Raw genomic sequence first — 23,845 nt, 5'->3', positions numbered from 1 at the left:
GAACCTCTCGTTCACAGCAACCAATACCCAATTGTTTCAAGTTATCGGATTCTTTCTCTCCATTTCCTTTTTTTGTCGCTATAAAGTATTTCATTCTATTTAACCTAGTAGCAAAGAAATACTCCATTCAATCGGGAATCTAGCACAGTAGACCAAACTAAGGTGGGTTTTCAATTGCTGTATTTTTTTCAAATCATTAAAGTATTAATTTTATCTTTATTCTAATGAATTTAGCTACTCTGTCTTGTATATTTTTATTTTTACTCTTTCTAAGTCCGCCAGATAACTTGTAACAAATTTTAATTTAAAAAATGGGGGCAATTTATTTGGTAGCTTAAGATTCGATTTCTTTCAAAAAATATGTGATAGAAAAAAGGTTGCAAAGAAATGTTTTTGCTCTTAAAATAATCTAGAGAAAGTTTCTGCAATACTTCAGTATTTTAAACATTCTATTTTTGTAATGATGAAATTTCTTTTCTTTTTATCTGACCTGTAATGTATACGTGTTGGTTATCTTATTCATATAAAATGACAGAGATAAGAACATTGATACGGTTCCTTTTCTTGTAATAATGTAATGTGAAGAGTAATATTATCTTTATTAATATTGAAAATGTATCCTTACCTATTTCAACTTTTAACACTTGAAAATTTCATCTTTCTATTAAAATTATATTCTGAGAAGAAAAAGAACGATAGCAATGTTCTCATTTCCACAATTTCATAGTCTAAAATTCGAAAACATAGCGAAATATCAAAAATTGGTATAGCAACTTTTCGTAGATCGTTTAAAGTGGAATAACTATGCCGTGCAAGCTTTTTCTCATCTTGAAAATTTTCGAAAAAATGTATTTCTGGTTTTCAGAGAAATCGCTGCACTTCTCAATATTGAACTTTTTAAAATAATAATAATTTAAAAGTATTCTTCGTCGCATTGAAGCTGTATTAACTTCTAGAGGTTGCTGTATGAAATACTGATTATTAGGCCAAAGCTACAACATGCCTTTTTTATTATTTTAAATAAGATGCACATGTATATTAAGACATTTTTGGTAAAATCTTAGAGAAATATATTATGGATGATAGATTTGATTCAAAAAATAATTATCTACATTTAACTCAAGCATTAGTACAAGAATAAACGACTTTTAAATAGAATCATAATATCGTATGCCTACCTTTACCAGATAATAAAGTATCAATACGATGAGTTCATACAATTTTCAATTTTAATCTTTATCCTTGGGCAATGTTCCTAAATATAATTAAGTATCAGAATTAGCCCTTGTTTGATGCTCAGGAACGACTTACTGACTTTGGACATATAAAGCCCTAAACTTTCTGGATGGGATTCATGTCTGGAGAGTTCCCGGTCAGTCGAGAACGGTAACTTTTTTGCACCTAAAAGCCTGCTAATTTGTCTGGCGAATCTGGCGAATCTAGCGAACTAGCAGTTTGAAAATGTCGAATGATGATAATAAACATTTATTGCACTACGTAAACATAAAAGTCTTGAATTTCAGTTTCTTTCTATGATTCAAGACTTTTAGTTTTACGCAGTGCAATACATTTTTATTATCATCATTCGCGCCAAGAGTACACTGGAGAGTGGGGCGCTACGTCTTCAGCCCACGTGAGATTATTAGAAAGAGAAAACATTACTCGCTCGGCTCGTTCTCTCTCTCTCTCTCTCTCTAGACAAGAGCATCGGCAGATCAAAGAGATTGAGGGTCTACACTTTTTATGTCTATGCTTAAGGCCATGTGATGAGTGGGTCACGTGACCAGATGCCTACCTTTCCGTCACGTTTCTTATTTTCGAACTTACTTCGACACGAATCGCCAGAACGAGTTGAAAATTTTAGATAATAAATAAGAAGCACTAAGAATGGTGGGTTCGGTCCTAAATTTGTATAATTAAAAAATTTTTGTATGCATTAATTTTTTTGCTTTTTTCATAATTATTAAAATTTAGGACCAGACCCACCTATCTTAATGCTCGTTATTTACTATCCTAAATTTTCAACTTGATGTGGCACTTCGTGTGAAAATAAGTTAGGATATAGAAAAGTGTCGGAAAGGTAGGAATCTGGTCACGTCACCCACTCGTCACATGGCCTTAAGTGCAGTGTCTCCTATCTGATATACGAGTAGCATGATGATTAACTGGCAGGTACGTTGAGTTTAGGATGATTTTCATTCGCGCGCTTTAAAATTTAATTTGTGCTGGCAGAAAGGCGTGCGCGAAATGCGATGCGGCGATGCACAAACACATAGATAGATTTCAGCAATTTTGGAAGAAGCGCCAAGAGAGTAGTTGAGGGTAGCCAATATGGCGTCGATAGCGCTGCATAGTATATCGATCAACACTGAGCTCAGGGTAGTCGTTTCGTCAATGTTTCCTATTTTGATATGTGTACTCAGATCTATAACGGATTTTGATTATGAATAGAATAATCGTACATATGTGATAAAAAAAGATATAAAAAAGGATTCAAGATTTACGTTCTGTACCTGGTAGCTTGAAATAGATATAAGTGCCTTATTTAATGTCATTAAGTTCTTTTTCCTTCTACTAATCTCATTGACCTAGAGGATAAAACAGCTTAATTTATGAGGCATAAGTGAATAATATATTCAATGCTCACATTCAACAAAAAATATTTATTTCCTAAAATTATGAAATTTTTAGTTTTATATTAATTTCATGTTCCTAATAACTGAACGATGGCGCATAAATTTTATGAATTTCAATAAGCAGCTGACTTAAATTACCCTATGAGTTTCATTGCACATGCACGCGTTGACGGAAAGTCACCAATCTTTCTGTCTTAAATTAACCTATAAAGTACATCTTACGTACATAAAGCAGTTGACTTTTAACCTAGCGCTTTACTTAGTCATGTTATAATCATAACGACTTTTAACTGGCGAATGATCCTTTTGGTAACATCTGAAAGTCATACGCATTTTTTTAAACTAAAACTCAGGCTTTTGTATTACTGTGCAAGAAAGCTCAAAATACTTACAACAAATGATAAAAATAATAGGAAAATTGTTATTTTTTAGCTTTTGCCTAATAAAGTGGCAAGGCACTGTATATTATAGTGTTTGAGCTCCTTTTTAACATTTTTTGAAAACTCTGAAAATTCTGAAATTTTTCTTGTTTTTTTTTATAGTACACTGGAACCGCGTTTATATCCGCTTTCACTTATTTCCTCTTGCACTTATATCCCTGACATAGATCGCATTTATATCCACTTGGCGGATGTGACTGCTTATATTCTTGGACGGCGGATATAAAAGCGGTGTCAGTGTATTCTTGAATGTTTTGAATCACAGTAAACGCCAGGAATGAATTTTATCTTTAAATAAGATAAAAAAAGCTGCAGCACGTGTATCTGACGAAAGATAAAATTTATCTGACGCAAATATTTATTTGACATATGTGATGTCAAACCGTTGCGTCTAGGTTCACCGAAAAAAATTTCTCCATACGAGGTCTGTTAAAAAAATACGCGGATTGAGGTCATAAAAAAATGTACTTTATTTGGAAGTTACACGTCTGGGTCTCCTTCAAAATTCTCTCCTCCCCAACGCACACACTTATCCCAACGGTGTTTCCACTTGTTGAAACAGTCCTGGTACGCTTCTTTTGTGATGACTTTCAGCTCCTTCGTCGCATTTGCCTTAATCTCCGAAATCGTCTCAAATCTTCTTCCTTTGAGGGTTTTTTTTTAGTTTTGGGAACAAGAAAATGTCACAAGGAGCAAGGTCAGGTGAGTATGGGGGGTGGGGAAGAACAGTAATCGAGTATTTGGCCAAAAACTCACGAGTTCTGAGTGCTGAGTGAGCTGGAGCGTGGCACAAATTTCGCAGTGACGTGTTGCATCTTTAATTTTTCGGTCAAAATCTCGTAACAACATTCAACTGATATCCCACACTCTTCGGCAAGCTCCCTAATGGTCAGACGTCGATTTTCGCCCACCAGGGTGTTGATTTTGTCAACGTGTGGGTCGTCAGTTGACGTTGAAGGACGCCCAGGACGCTCATCATCCTCAATCGACTGTCGGTCACCCTTGAAATGTTCATGCCACTTGAAACATGCAGTACGCTTCATGGCAACATCACAGTAGGCCGTGTTGAGCATGGCAAATGTTTCAGTTGCAGATTTCCCGAGTTTCACACAAAATTTCACAGCAATTCGTTGCTCTTTCAGGCTGTCCATTTTACAATCCGACAAACAAAAAAAACACTCTTTACTTAAAACCGTGTAGCTTATCAACAAATGAAGATATCTGCGACTGAAATACCGCGTTTTAAACAGCTGATCTGTACGAACTTAGCGACACCAAGCGGATTCTCCGGAAACCAACTCGAACCGCGAAATTGAAACAGTCCGCGTATTTTTTTAACAGACCTCGTACATTCGAAAATACTCGCGGTATTCATTTCTTAAATCGTCTCACATTTTTTAAATGATTTTAACCGAAAAATTATTCACCTAAACTTACATAATATATTGGCTAAGCTTTGGTTAGTGCGTAGTGATTGCTTTTGTTTTTGGACCTAGACGCAGCTGTTTGAAATATCGCATATGTCAAATGAATATTCACGTAATATAAATTTTATCTTTTGTCAGAGATACGTGCTGCAGCGTTTTTATCTAATTGAAAGATACAATTTATTCCTGGGGTTTACTGTGATTGCTCTGGATAGTTTCGAGATTATTCCAAAATTTTCTGATCTTCTAAAATACTCTGGAATTTGATATTTGAAAAATCTAGTTGTTTCTCTCTCTGTCTCTCTCCATATATATACGATATTTGAAAAAATTAATTTTTAATTATTGTAATTGTTTCGTATTGTAAATAAGTATTGTGAATTGTTGCAATTATTAAATTTGTTTAAAAAAATAAGAATATTCGATAACATTCTAGGAACTTTTGAAAATAGTCTGAAAAATTTCAAAACATTTTTAAATTTCAGAAATCACGTAAAATATTTGCGAACATTCTAGAATATTCTAGCAAAAAAATTCAACATTTTCGGAGAATCTTCGAAATAGAATATAATTTAATATAGTTAAATTTTATTCTATATCTAAGATTCTCTGAAAATTTTCAATTTCTTTGCTGGAATATTCTAGAATGTTCGCAAATATTCTACGTAATTTCTGACATTTAAAAATATTTTGAAATTTGCCATACTATTTTTGCCGACTAATGTATATTTAAATTTCGTAAACATTATTATTTGCGAGTTGGATTCGTCTCTTTCTTTAAAATTTCAACATTCTTTTTCCATCCTTATTATTGACAATAATAGGTAATACACAGAAAATCGCCGATCCTCCATTGTACACCGAAATCGGTGTTCAAGTGATTTGCAACAAATTTGAGCCACACAGGTTCATTCGGAGAATCTAGGGGAAAAGCATCATTTAGACACTGTTTCTTCTCATCCAGATCAACGTGAAGTGTCGTCTACAAACTGTCAGTCACCTGTTAAGATGATTTTTTCGGGCGTTATTTGGGTGAAATAGATGTTGATAAGCACGTGAGTGATAATAATAATTGTCTAACTTTTAATTTCCTGCCATTTACCAGTGACTATTGGTGTCTTGGAATAAAAATTGTACTTACCGTGGTATAATATCCAAATCTTAGGTTAGTAAAAACTCACATGACATTCAAACCACTAAAACCGGGATGTAAAAACTAAGTCGTGACCGCCTGCATCTTAATTGATGCCTGTTCGTTCGAAAAAATGTCCTCTAGATTTTCTGTATTCAAAAAAGTGAAGTTAGCTGGTGGTTGAAGTGAAAATACCTAATTGTATATGTAGACGGTCATGATTTTTTCTACACATCCCGGCTTTAGTTTAAATATCGACGGCCATGACTAACCGAACAGTTGGAATTTGCATTAGGAAGTCATCATTTTATTCTAAGTGACTAGCACACACTGTTAAATGAAAGATAGTTGAAAATGAGGCAAATATCATTTCAATTAGTTTCCTTATTAACAATTATTTAGTCTAATATCGCAATGCGAATAGTTGCTTGGACAGGTGTTCAGGTGGCTGACAGCGCGGTTCAGCACTCTCAGCCCTATCCGACTCTCCGTATTTTACCTATAAAAGTTTCGGACCTTATTGCTATGAGTTTCTACGTGCGAAATATCGCTGCATTGCAGGCGCTTCTCGCTCGTGTCCCTACTTTAACATGCCGCTAAATGGGAAATTTTCTTAAAAGCAATAATATTCATATAATATTTTATAAAATGTAAGCCTAAAATGTTTTCAAGAGTACAAAAATTCACAGCAGTTGATTCGAGTAAAAATAAGTATTAAAATTGAGTGGATGAAGAAAAAGAAAAATATAGTGAATAAGTGAATTGTTCCAAACTGTCAATTCGGCTACCATTCGACTCGTGATGACGACGAGAAAATTTATTTTTCTAAAGTGCTTCACAATTTAGTTGGTATATATCAGAAAACAATAAATAGGGAAGATTTTTTTAGTAATAGCTGGCCAGTTTGTTTGCGACAAACCTTTTCTTCCCGATGATATTGTCTGAAAAAGGGAAGTGAAGGATCCTACTAGAAATGTGATATAGCATCAGTATGTATAAATTATAACCAATATATTTATAACAATTTATTCGAATGGCTATATAATGAATTTCCTACACGGAAAAAAATTCTTGAGGGGAACGAGTGAATCGAGAATATATTAAACTCAAAGAAAGTGTCCGCTTAGATTATGTAAAACGTTTAGTTAGAAGAGTTAATCATTTAGTTACTTTATGTAAACTGTTCTCGTCAATCAGTAATTTGGACAAAATTCCTAAGTTGGAGAGTTTATTATTTTCGTCAGATTATGTGTAATTTTATCATCTTTAGATTAGAAAAAAAATTTAGTTGTTATAGAAATATTTTAACTTACAGTAGCCAATCTTTGGTCTGGTATCGCGAAAATGAATTTCCCTGAAATCCGTATAATACATTTGGAGGTCAAGTTTGTTGTTGTTATCGCGTTTCCTGATATTTCAATACAGTTATCGCCTACAATGGAAACAATTGTAAATTATTATTACCGCATTATAAACTCTATTTAATATTAACATTCGCGCACATTTCAAGTGGTAAAAAGCGTTTAATTGTCCAAATTAAATCTAAACTGTCACTGCTCCCGTTTAGACCGTCGCCATTTTATTTCGCTGCTCCCACAATGCACCGGCGCTCTTCCGATAATTCCTTCAGAAACCTATTCTTAATATCTCTATTATAGCTATACTTATTAGGGGTTTGACTAGACGATATCCCTGGTATATTGAAAATGGTCAAGGATATTCATTTTCGCTGATCCAGAGATTTTTCTTAATTCCTTCGTTCGTTTTCAGCAACATGTTTAGCTATAATGGGGAATAATATCCCTGTCACAGCTCAATTTTTTTACCGTGTATAATTTTTTTCGCGATTACAGGAATAATGATTGGAATAATTATTATTGAAAAAATTATAGGAAAATAATTATAGAAATTAATAGTATTAAAATAATTATTGCAAAAAGCTGAAGGAAATATAAATGAATCATTTATTTTGAACTACTCACATAATAGTACATAAAAATTGACAAATTTAAAGAAGCTTTATTTAATAATGGAGATATAATGAGACTTAAAAGCTATGGGTATCTTCTACTTTTTGCAATAAATATTTCAATATTATTAACTTTTGTAGAATTATTTTAATATAATTTTCCCTACAATTAATCACTTTTTTTATACAAATAATTACTATTGAATAATTTGAATATTTTCCATGTCTTTTTAAACAATTTTCAATTGTTTCATGAAATATAAATTATTTAAACAATTATTTGTTCTTAAACGATGTAAAAAATAATTGTGTTTTCTAATTGAAATGTAGTTATTTATCATTTTTTGGAGTATTACATTTTTCTAAAAATATTATGTAATTATTTAAACAATTATTTATTTTCTATCTTCATCATTTCTAAAAATGGAGCCAGAGATATCAACTTTCTTTTCAAATTAATATGCTATACCACTTTTTGTTGAATAATTACATAATTTTTATACATTTTTCCTTATGTTTAATAAATTTCTATTTGTTTAAACAATCTTTATTTGCTCAAGCAGTTCTTTCTCGCTAACTAAAAAAATGAGATAAAATAGAAACCATATATTTACGTTTCTGACTGTATAGCGTATAGAAAGAATACGTTAACCACTTTTCAATTGCGTGAAAGGTGAGGGGGGGGGGGGATAAAAGTTATTAGTATGGTTTTATTTCGCAGACACTCCTCTTCAATCCCTAAAATGTTCGATACACTTCGATAAAACCCTGGAAGATGAGTTCGATTTTTCGAAAATTAAAAATGACCCCCTGTTAATTAAACAGGATTTTGAAGTGTCCGGTGGCATGTGTTAATATTCGAATTTTAAAAAACAAAAAATTGCGGCTTTCTTTCTCAGAAAATGGGGGGGGGGGTCTTGCCCTCTAGAGTGAAAAAATTGTGCACCCTACCGATATAAATATCAGAGTATTCTCAGGCGAAATAGCCTGGCCGGTTTGAGACTATTTTCAGGTTCGATTTGAATGATTTAGTCTCAGAGATAGTCAGAGAGATTTATGTCCTTTTCAAGGTCCTTTTAGTGATCCTTTTAAGAGTGATGAGACAGTAATATAATGTTCCTTTGGATTCGTCACGTACCGGACGGGCAGAGTTATTTACAGTAGTTGGGCGTCGCTAACCTGACTCTTCCTTTTTAAATTTCTCTTCAAATTATTATTAACACTTTTTTTTTAATTGGTAAATTTTCCATTGTACTTATTTATAATCACGACTTATATACTAATGTACAATTTTCTAGTTGAATTAAAAAATGTTGTCTTTTTTGGCGTATCTCATTCCATTTACGAGAAACGTTGTATTAATTCCAATTTTTAACATTTAAAGAAAAAGTTGGATATTTGAAATCATCGAAATTCGTAGATTCCGAATTATTATGTTTCAGGGTGTTAACTATGAAATGTAAAAAAAAATCTACTTCTTAACTACTAGCTTAACAAAGGACTCTTGAGTGGCGGCTACTCTATATGTCGATATAGCCTCTCTGTTTGTTATTTATGATCGAATTCTTATTTCAATGTCAGCCTCTCTGCTTGTTATTTATATCGAATTTTTATTTCAAATTTGGAAAGGACATTTTAAAGTCTTTAAAACATTTAAACGAGCTACCTGGACCTTTAAGTATATCTACCTGAGTGCCTGCGGAGAATTTCTCAGAGCTTCTCAGAGCCTTGAGAATCTTTAGCATATACTCTGAGATTTCTATCAATAGGGCAATGCATTGTTTTAACACTCTAATGTATATAATTATGTCATTTAGAAACACAAACATGTTTATTTTTCACAATTTATATATTTATTTATTTCCCTTCTTCAACAAATTGTGAATAAGACTAATTTAGAAACAAAATTCGGTTTATTTAAAACAATTTAGGGTATTTATTAATCTATAAAATAAAATAAATTGCACTTATTTCTGAAAATGACCTAAATTGAGAAATATTTATTTCGCAGTTTATTTCACTCTCCATTTCTTGTATACATGTAACTAACACTCTAGAAATACTTGTACTAACAATAATAATGGATTTTGGAATTGAATCATCTTTAAACTTACTAAATGTTTATATTTTTCTGTTTTTTATACTTTGCCCATTGGATTTCATGTTGAAGTAGGGCCAGGTGCGAGAAGCGCCGCCATACGGCGAAATTTCGCACATAGAAACTCTTAGCAATAAAGACGGGCCATCTTTTTTAGAGTCGGATAGGGCTGAGCACTCCACAACTCTCGGCATTGAGCCAAAATTCAGTCTCCAAATGATACTTTCCCCTAGATGCCCAGATGTGCATCTACGTTCAGAAGAATACATTTGAGACTTGAAAATGGTTTCAAATGCTCATTGGGAGACCAATGAAATTTGAGCTGCAACAAATTTAAGACCAGCGTTTTTCCGTATAATTTCAATTTTCTTTAAAATAAATTATTATCACACATTACTGTAAGATTGAGAATTGAGAGCTCTGGTTGATTAAGGCGCTGCATGGAGGGACATCGCCGACAAATCGCGATAAGACGGGTCTCTCTCTAAACTAAGGCCCGGGTCTGTAACGGAGGACTGTTAGACACGATCAAAAAGATGTGAGTCAGTGTGGATACAGCCCCTGAACCGAGCAGTCGTATAAGAAATATCACGTTATACTCAAAGGCTGTACAACAATCGAGAATATACTCATTTATTTGATTACTCATTGTTCAATTTCAATTATTTATATGAACTTGATCTTTCTCAATATTATCGGGCCTTACATTACTAAAATTTGACTTATACAGACTTAACATTTTTACAACCTTCACATCAGACATTACGATCGCTCACATTATCGTTGACTCATTATGAGCAAATTAGTCGTTGTTTTCTATCCTGTCTGGTTTCTTCATTCGCACAAAAAATTTACTTTTTATTTTCTCTTTTATTTCTAATTACCATGGTCCTTTCGCATAATCACCATCATATCCACCCTTTCTTTCTCATTACTAAATTTCAAATGATTGTTAATCAATTCTTAGAAAATATGACATTTTCGATTTCTCTTCTGTTTCTATTTCCCATGGCCCTTTCGCAGAATCTCCATCATATTCGCCCTTTCTTTCCCATTACTAAAATTACACTGTTATAGATTTATAAATCTTTCAACCTACACATCAGATACGTCGATCGCCCACGATAGCATAGACTCATCTTAACTGAAATTCATAGCCTTTTTTATGCCTTGTGTCTCAATTCTCGAAAAATATGACATTTTCCATTTCTCTTCTATCTCTATTTCCTATGGACCTTTCCTAGAAGCTGGATTATATTTGCAACTTGTTTCTCCTTAAAAATTTAGCTGATACAGATTTAGAAGTTTTTCATCCTACTCATCAGACACGAAGATCGCGCACATTATTGTAGACTTACTTTGCGAAAATTCTTCGCCGTTTTCTATCCCGCCTGGCTTCTCAATTCGCACAAAATGTGAATTATTTCTTTTCTCCTTTATTTTTATGTCCCATGGCCCTTATCGAGAATCTCGATCATATTCGCCCCTTTTTTCCTTACAAAATTTAGCTGATACAGGTTAAGAATTTTTTCAACCCACACATCACAGACGACGACCGCTCACATTACTTTGCAGACTCATTTTGAGCAAAACTCGTATTCCTTTTCTATCCTACCTTGTTACATAATTCTTAAAAAATATTCTTTTTCATTTTTTCTTTTATTTTTGTATCCCATGGCCCTTTACCAGAATCTCGATCATATTCGCTATTTTTTTCTCAGCTTCATTGCGATGCTTCTCGTCATTCCCGCATGTATTCGCAAAGGAGGGTTTCTTCTTACAGAGGCAGTCGCCTACGCAAAAGCCAAAGGAGTTTGCGTAGGTGTGAACGCATGCTACAGGATCCTTATTCGATCTTTTCACTCCCCCCCCACCCTTCAAAATTTTTTTACGTTCCATCTTTGATCAAGCGGATAAACCTCTACATAACTCAAAAGTCCTATCATAGTTTTTTATAACTGAGCTAGAACTGAAAATTGTTTAAACTACTTAGACGTGTTACACAAGTTTGTTAAAATTGTTTAAAATTATGTTAATACAAATCCTTCGTTTTTGTTTTTTTCTTTGTGCGTTTTTTAGTGGCCGTTCAAAAATAATCTTACACTGCCAGGGGGAGGGGGAGAGGAACTGCTAAATTTGACATTATGGATAGAATATATAAATTTTTCTATTTTTGGCTGAAAATTCAATTTTTTATTGAATTGAACTGTTTTTTCATTGAAAATTTAAATCCATAATAAATGGATTATTAGTTAGTAAATTTTGTTGTTGAGAATTAATCTTTTTTATTGAGAATTCCACTACTTGGTTAAAAATTAAACTTCCTCGTTAAAAATTTGTTTTTCTGTCGATGAAGATTCATAATTTTTGTTTGAAATTTAATGTTTTGTTGAAAATTTAATTATTTTATCACAAAATTAAGAATTTCATTGAACTTTCGTATTTTTCGATTGAAAATGTAACTATTTGCTTGATAATGTCACTGTGTTTGGTTGAATTTTAATATTTTTGTTTAAGAATTCGACCATTTGGTTGAAAATTGGTCTTTTTAGGTTTCTAATTAAACTATTTTCTTAAAAATTCATCTGCTTTGTGGAAGATTCGTTTTTTAAAATTGAAAATTTATCTTTTTGTATTGAAAAATCATCTTTTTATGTTTGAAAATTCAACTGTCTATTCAAACATTTCTTTCTTTTTTGGCTTGAAGATTCTAGTAATTGAGAAAAGTGCAATTGTTTGTGGTAGAAGTTAATATTTTTTTCTTCATAAATTCGAAGATGTGGTGCCTTGAAGTTTCAACTATTTAGTTATGAATGCAAATGTTTCGGCTAAAATTAATTTTTCTCTTTGTTAAAAATTCAATTTTTTGTTAAAAGATCATCTGTCTTGTTTGAAAATTCATCTTTCTGAATTTCAAATTTAACTTTTTTCTAAAAAATTTGACTTTTAGCTTGAAAACTAAAATATTTCGTTAAATACGTATCTCTTCTGGTAGAAAATTAACTTTATTTTGTTTGAAAGTTCAACTATTTTGTTGGAAATTCAATATATTTCGACTTGAAATCTGAAGGGTTTATAATGAATTCAATATTGTAACTACACATTAACTTTATCTAAAAGAATTTATTCCCCTCATTTCGTGAAAAATTACCCTATTTCTTCTGTTTTGAGAAAATGTTGAGATGTGGGGTCTGTCGAAATATAATGTTTGTATGTTTTGTTATTTGTTTTAGGTGTTTTTCAAATTACATCAAAGAAAAAGTATATTATTAACGATAAGTTTGAATTAAATAATTCGTGAGATCCTACCTTTTTCCGCTACAATTATCCTCGTCGGAAAAATCCTTGCAGTCATTGTCACCATCACAGCGCCAAGTTTGTTGAACACATAGTCCATTTCTGCACTCGAATTGATCTTCAGTACAATTCATGTGAGTTCCTGTGAAGAAAAAAATGGTTAATAAAGTACAATAGATATTACTTTTTTTACTAAAAAAATTAGTTAGCAGCAATTATTATAATTTGAAATTAATAAGGGAATACTATTTACTAACCACAATGAGATTCGTCGGAATAGTCTCCGCAGTCATTATCCCCATCACAGAGCCAATGCTTAGAAATGCATCTTCCGGTTTCCGGACAAAGAACACTTCTCTCACCGTAGCAAGTCCCATTGGAATTTCTCGCTTCAAGAATTTCCTCGCAATCAATCTCATCCTCAGAGCCATCGCAGTCCGTCTAAGTGGAAGTGATTCGATTATAATTTCTCCCAGGATCAATAACGTTCATTAAAGTACGAGTGCGCGGAAAACTAATTCTGAAAGGTGGGAGCTACGCCGGAAGTGACAATTCGGCGTTAAATCAATGCTTTGATAATAATGAGTGATTATCAGATTATTTTAGAGATAAATTATTTAAATAGATTTAGCCAATCGATCTAAATTTGAGTGAATTTAATTTTAATTTTATCATTATTAATCCTACCTGGCCATCGCAACGAGCATCGAGACTGATGCAGGTACAAGAGTTCATGCAGAGAAATTGATCTCTGTTACAAATCCAAGCGCAGGATAAAGAAAGGACATCCTTAGTATCACTTTCATCCTCCAGTTCTTGATACAAAGTTTTATGATCTGGACTCATTCGTTCATTTGGATCCCATACTGGTCCAATTCCATGACCATGAGTTAGACCGTTTCGAATTCTGCTATGATCCACTTCAACATAACCACCTCTCTCATATGCTTAAAATTCAAAAAAGAAAAAGGATTTTATTCATATATAAGCCTTTCCCCTACTACTACGTTTATCTTGTTGCTTTAAAAACTAGCATCACTCAAAATTTATTACCCATTCCGTCAACTCCATATCTGTTCACCCAAACAACAATCTACTCAACCACCCATCCATTAATACAACCGTCTACGAACCCATATATCAAAATGTCAACTAACTTACCTCTTCGTCCATCCACCCATCCACTCATTCATCCAACTAACCACCCATACATCTAGCTATCATCTCATTCACACATCCGTTCACCCATCCATCCACACATTTACCTCTCTACCCACCGATTCTTCCATGCAGTCACCCATCTATTTCTCTTTCTGTAATCCCCCCCTCCCCCAACAATTATCTCCCCGGCCCATACTTTGTGTTGCACCCAATTCACCCACCCATCCATTCTACCATTCACCCAACCAACTATTAACTGATTCAAGCATCCGTCCACTCACTTATCCATACATTTACCTATCTATTCACCCATCCAGCCGTGCAGCCGCCCATCTATCTATCTCTTAACTGTTTCTCTGCGCAAATGTCCTTCTGACCTACACTTCGCGTTGCACGCTATTCACCCACCCGTCCAACTATCCACTCACCCACCCATCTATTCATACATTTATGCAAAAACCATCCATTCAACTATCAACTGACTCATTCAACCATCTACCCATCCATCCACACATTTACCTATCTATCTACCGATTCTTCGATACAGTCACCCATCTACTTCTCTAACTATTATATTTCTTCCCCCTTGTAATTATCCCCCCGTACTTATACCTATCCCCCTATTACCCATACTTTGTGTTGCACCCAATTCACCTACCCATCCATTCTAATATCAACTCATTCACGCATCCGTCCATTTACCCATTCCCTCATCCACCCATCCATTCTCACATCCACCCGTGCATTCGCCCATCTATCTATCTCTACTGTCTCTTACCCCGCACAAATGACCCCTCGACCCGTAATTCGTATTGCACGCAATCCATCCAGTAATCTATTCCATTATTCACCCATCCGTACATTCATCCACTCATGCAACTATCCACACATCCAACCATCCATCCAACTATCTGTCCACTAACTCACACATTCAACTATCACCTTATTCATGCATTCGTGCACCCAATCACCCAATTAGTCACCGACTTATCCACGCACCCACTCATCCACCTTTCTATTTATCTCTCCTCTCTCTCGCCGTGTAAATGTCTTCCCGACCTATAGTATAAAACATTTAAGATAACGTTTACATCGATTCCAGGTGAAGATTCCCCGCAACAAAAATTAACCTTGCCACTTAAACTTTACATGAATCGAAGATAATTACCGATTTTTAACTTTTTTTCTTTTTCAGCGGGACGCAGTAGACGAGATCAGAATTATTCTTCTAACTTCGGTAAAACTTCTACCAAAATATGTTTGATTTTTAACCGTTGCAAGTTTAACCTGCAACAAATTTTAACTTTTGTTTTTTCTGTGATTGTTTTAAATCTGCTTTCCCGATTTATAGCTCTAATTCACTCACGCTTTGCCGTTCCCGATTTCTGCTACATACGCCATAGCAGACGACAGCTTTTATTCCATCTTAGGATGAACTTTCGCGAAATAGCATGTAAACTTTAGGGGCGGGAAATTTTACACGCAACAAAATTTCACTTTAGTTTTTTCTGTGAATTCACACATTCATCAATTCCATCATCCATCCATCCATCCATCCGTCTAATAAAACACCCATCGAACTATTCACTCATCCATTCACACATTTATGCGTACAGCCAACCATCTATTTATCTCCTCTCTCTGTTCCCGCGTTTTTTTAGAAATTCTTAAAATTAAATTTTTAAGAACCTCAAGCTCTTAGTTTTTGCAATTTAATTTTTTTGTGCAACAATATATAAACAAATACATTCTGAATAAAAGAATTTCTTAATCAAGTAAATGCATTTACTTGAATCCTCCCAGTTGGCACAAAATTTGGCGACGTCTTTAGCGCATCTTTAGGACATCGTTACGACATCTCTACGATATCTTTACAATAGTAATTTTTATTTAAACCAGACACATATATTTTGGTGACCTAAAGAAATGAATTCTTTGGCTATATTTTCTTGATTCAACTAAATATTTCTTACTAATAAAATATTCCTTTCTAACATTTGTTATTTGATTCAATGAGTTCGATTTTTTGAATTGATTCGAAAAAATTTGAATCAATTAATTCTCTACACTTGAATGAAGTATTTAGAATAATTTGAATGATAGAAGTAATGCTTTAATTCAAAATAATAATAATTAAATTGAAAATATATTTATTTGTTACAAAGAGTTCATGCATTGATACCAATGAAGCATTTATTTAGATCAGAAGGACATTGTGTTTAGACAAATATATGCATATTTCTTTAGCGAAAGGAAATATTTCATTTAATTAATATAATTAAATTATTCATAACAAATAAACATTTATTCAAACGTGTTTCGGTAGCGTCGTAGCCATCGCTGTGGACTTTACACTCGTCGAGCAAGAGTTCGATTCCTGCTGTAGGTGGATTTTTCATCGAATTTTTCTGTTTTAGCTTGATAAAGATTTAAAATGATCTGATTCGTTTAAATTGGATATGTATAATAATAACAAAATCAATTATTATTCAAGCTGAAATAATCCAGTTTTTCATTTAAGTAAATATGTACTGCAATTGAAGTACGAACTACTTTATCATACACGCGCATTGTTTAGGCAAAAGTAATATTTTGTTTAAAAATCAGTGGGATATTTCTTTGCTTTTAATATTTAAAAATTTGATGTGGGGTACTAGTTTTTTGAGCCTGTAAAAGATTTTCTTGAATTTAAATTATATTACTTTCCATCAATTCATGTTTCCTTTTTTCAAAGAAATATTCATTCCCAATCATGGCACATTCATTTACAACAATCAGTCATTCATTTAGATTAAAATGTCTCTTTTTTGTCTTCAATTAATATTTCTTTCATTCAGAGAAATATTTCCTCCAACCAATAGATCGTACTTTCGAATCAAATAATGTTAAATTAATCGTGTTAAAATCTCTTGAACTGAAATAAATATTTTTGCTATCAAAGTGCTTATATTTACTTGCCAAAATAAATATTTCTTTGAAAATAAACAGGAGTTTCGCTTACTTCAGCCAAGTAAAATTCACTTGGTAAAAGTAATCTTTTTTTAAGTGCAGTGACAAAATTTGCTGTTTTAAGAATATAATATACATTTATTGTACTAGAAATTGTCATAATCTGCAAAGCTGTAAAAAATTGAGAAAATTATAACTGATTTTTTAACCTATTCAGTTTCATGAATGAACCAATTAATTATCCACTCATCCACCCATCCATTCACTAACCTATACATTCACCCATCTGTCCACTAATTTATCCAACTATTAAATCATTCAAGCATTCGTTCTCTCACCCATCCATGCAGCGGTCCATTTATCTATCTCTCCTCTTTCTCTCCGAGTAAATGCCCCCCTGACTCATACTTAGGATTGCACATTATTCACCCACCCACTCGTACAGTCGAACACACATCCAATTATTAACTCATCCACCAATCCGTCCACTAAACTAAACTATCCATTCACCCATCTGTCCACTAACCCATCCATATAAATATCAAATCATTCACGAATCCAATCTCTCACACATCCATGCAGCGGTCTATTTATCTATCTCTCATCTTTCTCTGTGAATAAATGCCCTCTGCGCCATAGTCGCATTGTACCTTATTCACCCATCCATCCGTCCAGCCGTTCACCCATTCAGTTATTCACTCATCCGACAATCCATTCACCCATCCGTGCACTAACGCATTCATCCAACTAACAAATTATTCACATATTCGTTCTCCCACCCATCCACTTACTCATCCATCTATCCACCTATTTATCTGACAGCGGCGCATCTCTCTTTCTCTTTCTCTCCTCTCTGTCTCTCTCTTCGCATAAATGTTCCCCGACCAAAACTTTGTATTGCATCCTGCACTCACCCACCTATCCATTTCAGCATTTATCAACCTACCCAATCACTTATCCATCCATCGACCAATCTATCCATCAATCTATCTTGGTTTAGATAGCTCAATTTCTCTATTTGACATTCCTTCCATTTCCATAGTTTTATTTATCCTCTCTCTGTGATATTATTTCTCATGTACACTTGGCCATCTTCTCACTCTCTGTGTACGACATTCACACGATAACTCTTACACTCTCTTTTTAATATAGACTGTTCTTTCTCTTTCTCACTAGTTACATGCGTGTGGGCACACAAGTCCTAAACCTGTTCTATATGCGTCTTTCGGCGGACGTCTTAAGGACATCCTGAGGAACTTTTGAAGACATGAAAAGATCCAAAGAATGTCTTAAAGACCTCAAATCATATGAAATAGAGGTACGTTCTAAGGACGTCTTTAGGACGTTCCGGTGTGATGGAGAGACAATAGTGAGAGACAAAGTCTGTAAGAAAGAATCAGAGAGTGAGAATTGGTCATTGATCTACTTTAGTAAACATTTTTATTAAATATTAGTTGTATTTCACTATTTATTCTAATACACTGTTTCCAAATTTTGACTACATTTTTAGTCACATATGACTAATAATAAGTATAATTCTTTGACTAACTTAAATTATTTCCTTGTCTGTGTGACCATCCAGATCGTTGGATTCAGAGTTTGTAGTAAAGAACTGAAAAATTTACAAGTGGGTATGTGCCTTAAAGATACCGGATAGGAACCAGGTAAAAAAGTATATTCTTATTTTAATTTCTGGTTCCATTTGCCAGATACGAATCGGGTAGAACCAGGTAGCCGGTACACTTTCACTTAATAATTTACAAGTGTCCATATGCCTTAAAGAGACCGGATTGGGACCGGGTAGAAAAGTATATATCCTAGTTTCAATTTCTAGTTCCATTTGCCAGATACGAACCGGGTAGCAGGTGCTCTTGCACTTAATAATTCACAAATGGCCAGGTACCTTAGAGAGACAGGATAGGAGCCTGGTAGAAAACTGTATCCTTATTTTAATTTCTAGTTCTATTTGCCAGATAGGAACCAGGTTGGACCAGATAGTCGGTACACTATCACTTAACAATTCACAAGTGGCCGGGTGCCTTAAAGAGACCGGATAGAAACCGGGTAAAAAAGTATATCCTTATTTTAATTTCTGCTTCCATTTGCCAGATACAAACCGGATAGAACCAGGTAGCCGTTACACTTTCACTTAATAATTTACAAGTGTCCATATGGCTTCAAGAGACCGGTTAGCAACCGGGTAGAAAAGTATATATCCTTGTTTGAATTTCTGGTTCCATTTGCCAGATACGTACCGCGTAGCAGGTGCACTTGCACTTCATAGTTCACAACTGGCTAGGTACCTTAGACCAGCGATTCCCAAACTAGTGCCGACGGTCGGCGGCCCGACCGCGGTCGGGGGAAGCCACCCCGGGCCCAGCACCTCGGCAGCCCCCCCCGCTATGAGGACCCTTTCATTGTCATGAGATTTAAGGCTGTATCAATAAATAAAATCCTAAAGACATGGCTCAATTCAATTCTAATTGTCTGAATCATTTTCCCGATGTAGATTTCAGAAAATGAAAAAAAAATTTGATGAAAATCGGTTAACATTTCGAGTAATCAAGCATATCTTTTAGTACATGCAAAATTACAAGAACTTTCAACTGGCATTGAAGATATTAGCCGATTTTCATCAACTTTCTTTTCATTTGCTTAAAATCAGATTAGGAAATTGATTTAACTAATTAAAATTTAATTTATTAACATTTTAACACATTTTAATTTTTCTCAACCGGTTCTAATTCTCTCGCGTGAAGCATGCAAACTTCCGCATGACCTACAGTCAAGTATCCCCCTTGGGTTCTAGTAGAAGGAAAAAAATGGTAGGGTGGCGGCCCTGTCCCTCCCTGAAAACTGCAAAAAAAGTTTGGGAATCGCTGTCTTAGATTTTAGAGTTTAGAACAGCGATTCCGAAACTTTTTTCTCTCTTTCTGGGGAGCGGCAGGGCCGCCACCCTCAGAATTTTTTCATAATACTTAAACCCAAGGGGGGATACTTGACAGCCTGTGATGCAGGCATGTGCTGGCTTTTCGCGCTCGACCTTCCCATTATAAGAAAATTAGAGCCGATCAGGAAAAAAGGAAAATTTAGATTTGTTTCTAAAATTATATCACGAAATTGATTCAACTCATTTAAATTTAGTTGTGTCATATCTTCATAACTTAAGTTATTGTAACAGGTCTCAGTCTCAGAAAAATGAAAGGCATTCATGCTAGGTAAAAAAAAATAGTCACATGCTCACATCGGGCACGCTGCCTTGGAGCCTATCGAGCTACCCGGCCCGGGGTGCAATCCCACTACCGACGGGTAGCCACCCTACACAGGGTAGCAGTTTGGAAATCGCTGCCTCATAGCGTATTCCAGCGATTCCCAAACTTTTTATGCACTTTCTGGGGAGCGGCAGGGGCCCCACCCTCAAATTTTTTCACAATACTGGAACCCAAGTGAGACACTGAACGCTATTCGTTTGTGCTCGGTTGCTTGCTTCGCTGACCTTTTCGTTGTTAGAGAATTAGAGCCGGTTGAGAAAAATGGAAAGTTGGTTAAATATTAATCAATAGAATTTTGGTAAGTTCCGTTAGATTTCTTAGATTATCAAATAAACGTTAAAAAAAGGTAGAAGAAGATCGGATAATAACTTCAAAAGTTATCGCGCTTTGGTTGCATTCACAAGATTTGTAAATATTTCATTTCTTAGTTCGGATATTAACCGATTTTCAAAAACTTTGTTTTCATTTTCTTTAAATTATATTACGAAATTGATTCAGCCAATTAAAATTTAATTGAGATAAGTCTTTATAATTTCAGTTATTGCAAGCTCATAATAATGTAAGGGTCATTCGTGGTAAGTACACGAAAGTCGAGGAAAGTAGCCTTCTGGTCGCAGCGGGGAGCCTGCCTCGGAGCCTGCCTAGCTGCCCGGCCCGGGGTAGCATCCCCCTGCCGGCGGCAGCCTCATCGAATGGCGGCACTAGTTTGGGAATCGCTGGCGTATTCGGTTATCCTGCACTGGTGCACTCTGATCTGCACCGACGCAGGTCGGTGTGAGAAGGAAGAAGTAAGAAGAAGTAAGACAGAGCGATCGGAGTGCTCTTGCTCTACACCAGTGCAGGATAAACGAATGCGCTATTAGAGAGACCGGATAGGAACCGGGTAGAAAAGTGTATCCTTATTTTAATTTCTAGTTCTATTGGCCAGATAGAAACCAGGTCGAACCGGGTAGCCGGTGCACTATCACTGAACAAATTCACAAGTGGCCAGGTGCCTTAAAAAGACCGGATAGGAACCGGGTAAAAAAGAATATCCTTATTTTAATTTCTAGTTCCATTTGCCAGATAGGAACCGGGTAGAAACAGGTAGCCAATTCACTTTGACTTAATAATTTACAAGTGGCCATGTACCTTAAAGAGACCGGATAGGAACCGGGTAGAAAAATATAACCCTATTTTAATTTTTGGTTCCAAATGCCAGATAGGAACCGGATAGCACCAGGTAGCCGGTGCACTTTCATCATAACGCGATTCACAAGCGTCGATTTCCACATAGAGACCGGATAGGATCCGGGTAGAAATCTAGTTTTATATGATTATTATTTTGATTTTGTTTTCATTGACCAGATAAAAACCGGGTAGACGTGGGTAGAACATTTAAACTATTTATTTTTTATTACCATTTCCTAGATAAGGACCGGGTAGGCGCAGATGGATCTCACAAAATTAAATTAAAGACCAAATAAAAACCGAATGGAACCGCGTAAGGACCGAAAGGGTATGTAACCGGTTCCTTTCCGGTATCTACTGGATTTCAACCTGTCATTTTAAGCAGAGACTTGTAGAATGGGAAGCTTTGTCACTGTACTTCATATGTCGTTCATACATGTACGATTATTTATAGATTGTTTGTGAATTTATTTATTTTTTGAAATTGATCATTCAAAGAGACGTTACCTCCATTCTCGAATCCGCCATAGAGCCCACCTCGACCTCTGCCTCTTTCGAGTCCAGAGCCAACTCCACCATAGCGTCCTTGTCCATAGAGGCCACCATTGCCCACGGGAGAACGCATCCCGTTGACAGGAGCACCATTTCTGTAACTAGGTATGTCTCCCGCTTGACTATAATCCGACTGAGAAACTGGTAACCTCGGATTTCCATAGAAACCCGGTGGTAATTGTGAATGGGTTTTCTGATGATTTCGCCCGCCAGAACCCCCGTAACCATAACCGTAGCCCCCATGAGTCTCGTATGGATGCTCTAGAAAATATTTTTAAAAAGCCAATTTATTTTTCATCCTATTTTTTATTTGTTAGTATTACACCATTTAAGGCTCTTAAAACGATTCTGATTTTTGCTAGATCCATAATGCGTCTACAAAAAATCATTGTTTAATATAATATTTTAACCACAGATTTTTTCGAAAAATTTTCTAAATGCTTTTTTTTACATTCTCATCAGAGAAGGTCAGTGGCGGACTGGCATGGGGCGCAGCCGGAATTTCCCGGCTGCGCCCTCTTGGTTGGCGCCCCCTAATCCATGATAAGGCGCCCCAAAAAGATTATATTGTTTAAACAAATGAATATATGTTAGATTGCAATGGAGAGAGTGAAAAGAATATCCAATAATATCCACGATTTACACTTGTAATCCTATATGTAATACCAGTAATGTAAAAAGTGTCTTCTAATTTCTTTTCACCCATATTATTCTTATGAAATTCCCTAATGCATGTTTTGGACTCTATTATGGAAAATATTTTTAAAATGAATAATAAATTATTCATATTGAAACAGTAAAAGGGAAAGGAATATTCTTGTCTTCAACTTCATTACGGAATTTTAAATTCATTTGTGTCCGATGCAATCCATAATATATTTATTTATTAAAAATGTATAGGACACCTAAATGCATTTTTATGGCCGCCTACTAATATATTGATTTTTTACATATGTTAACTTTTGATGACTCCATTTTCGCTTACAAATATGAAAGGGGGCAACTCATTAATTTTTTTACAAAATCTCGACTAATTATCGGCTGCATTTCATTATTTTAGTAATTGTTAAGTTTAAATTCAATTTTTATATTAAAATGACTACTTACTAGTCGAAATTTTCTCTAAAACAAATTATTAGCTTACATTTCAAGAGTTTGGTTCAAAGGATATATTCCATTATTTTGGAAATTGTAGAATATTATTATATTTTGCTATAATTTACTATAATAATCGGTATTTTTTATAATTTTAGCATTTTTTGTAATTTTTAATGTTGTTATTATGAATTACTTGTTTAAATCAAGGCTTAAATCATCGCGGCAAAAATACTTGAAAACTTGCAGTCTATATGATGTGACAAGGTTTTCATTCTTGAAAAAAAATAAGAAACATGCAAAGAAATTAACTCTTAGACGAAAAACAATCTGTCCGTTGCGCGGGCACATTCTTATCGCTTCCAAGTTGCAGCGCGTCTAGGGTGCGCCACTTTTGATTCTTGCGATTTGTGCTCGATAATGTATTTACTTCACGCTGCATGCTCGATTTTTGTACTTTCCAACATTTGTTCACAAACTTTTTAAAATTAAAGGCCAAAGCCCGGGATTGCTTATTCAGTTATTGTAAAATAAAGTACAAATTTTATTTATGATGAATAATTTAATAATTTTGTTCCTTATTTTTCTCTAAATTTTATTCTCAGCTACCTTGAAAAATGTATCGTTTCAATCAATTAATTAAAATT

The 23,845-nt window shown here is 34.5% G+C and overlaps 1 protein-coding gene across 1 annotated transcript in view; it reads right to left on the bottom strand.

Annotated features, from left to right (window-relative positions):
* LOC117173310 (low-density lipoprotein receptor-related protein 4) overlaps window positions 1-22,166 on the bottom strand; it is a 37,398-nt gene extending 15,232 nt beyond the window's left edge. Inside the window, exons 1-4 of the mRNA XM_033361802.1 lie at window positions 22,059-22,166; window positions 13,687-13,946; window positions 13,257-13,440; window positions 13,012-13,141 (exon numbers count right to left, since the gene is read on the bottom strand). Of these exons, the coding sequence (XP_033217693.1) occupies window positions 13,012-13,141; window positions 13,257-13,440; window positions 13,687-13,845 (473 nt within the window). The 5' untranslated portion in view covers window positions 13,846-13,946; window positions 22,059-22,166. The remainder of the gene's footprint in view (window positions 1-13,011; window positions 13,142-13,256; window positions 13,441-13,686; window positions 13,947-22,058) is intronic.
* Window positions 22,167-23,845: the final 1,679 nt, after the last annotated feature.

This window comes from Belonocnema kinseyi, chromosome 5 (genome assembly GCF_010883055.1).
Source record: "Belonocnema kinseyi isolate 2016_QV_RU_SX_M_011 chromosome 5, B_treatae_v1, whole genome shotgun sequence".
Classification (NCBI taxonomy): Eukaryota; Metazoa; Arthropoda; class Insecta; order Hymenoptera; family Cynipidae; genus Belonocnema; species Belonocnema kinseyi.
This window is presented reverse-complemented; position numbering and strand designations above follow the sequence as displayed.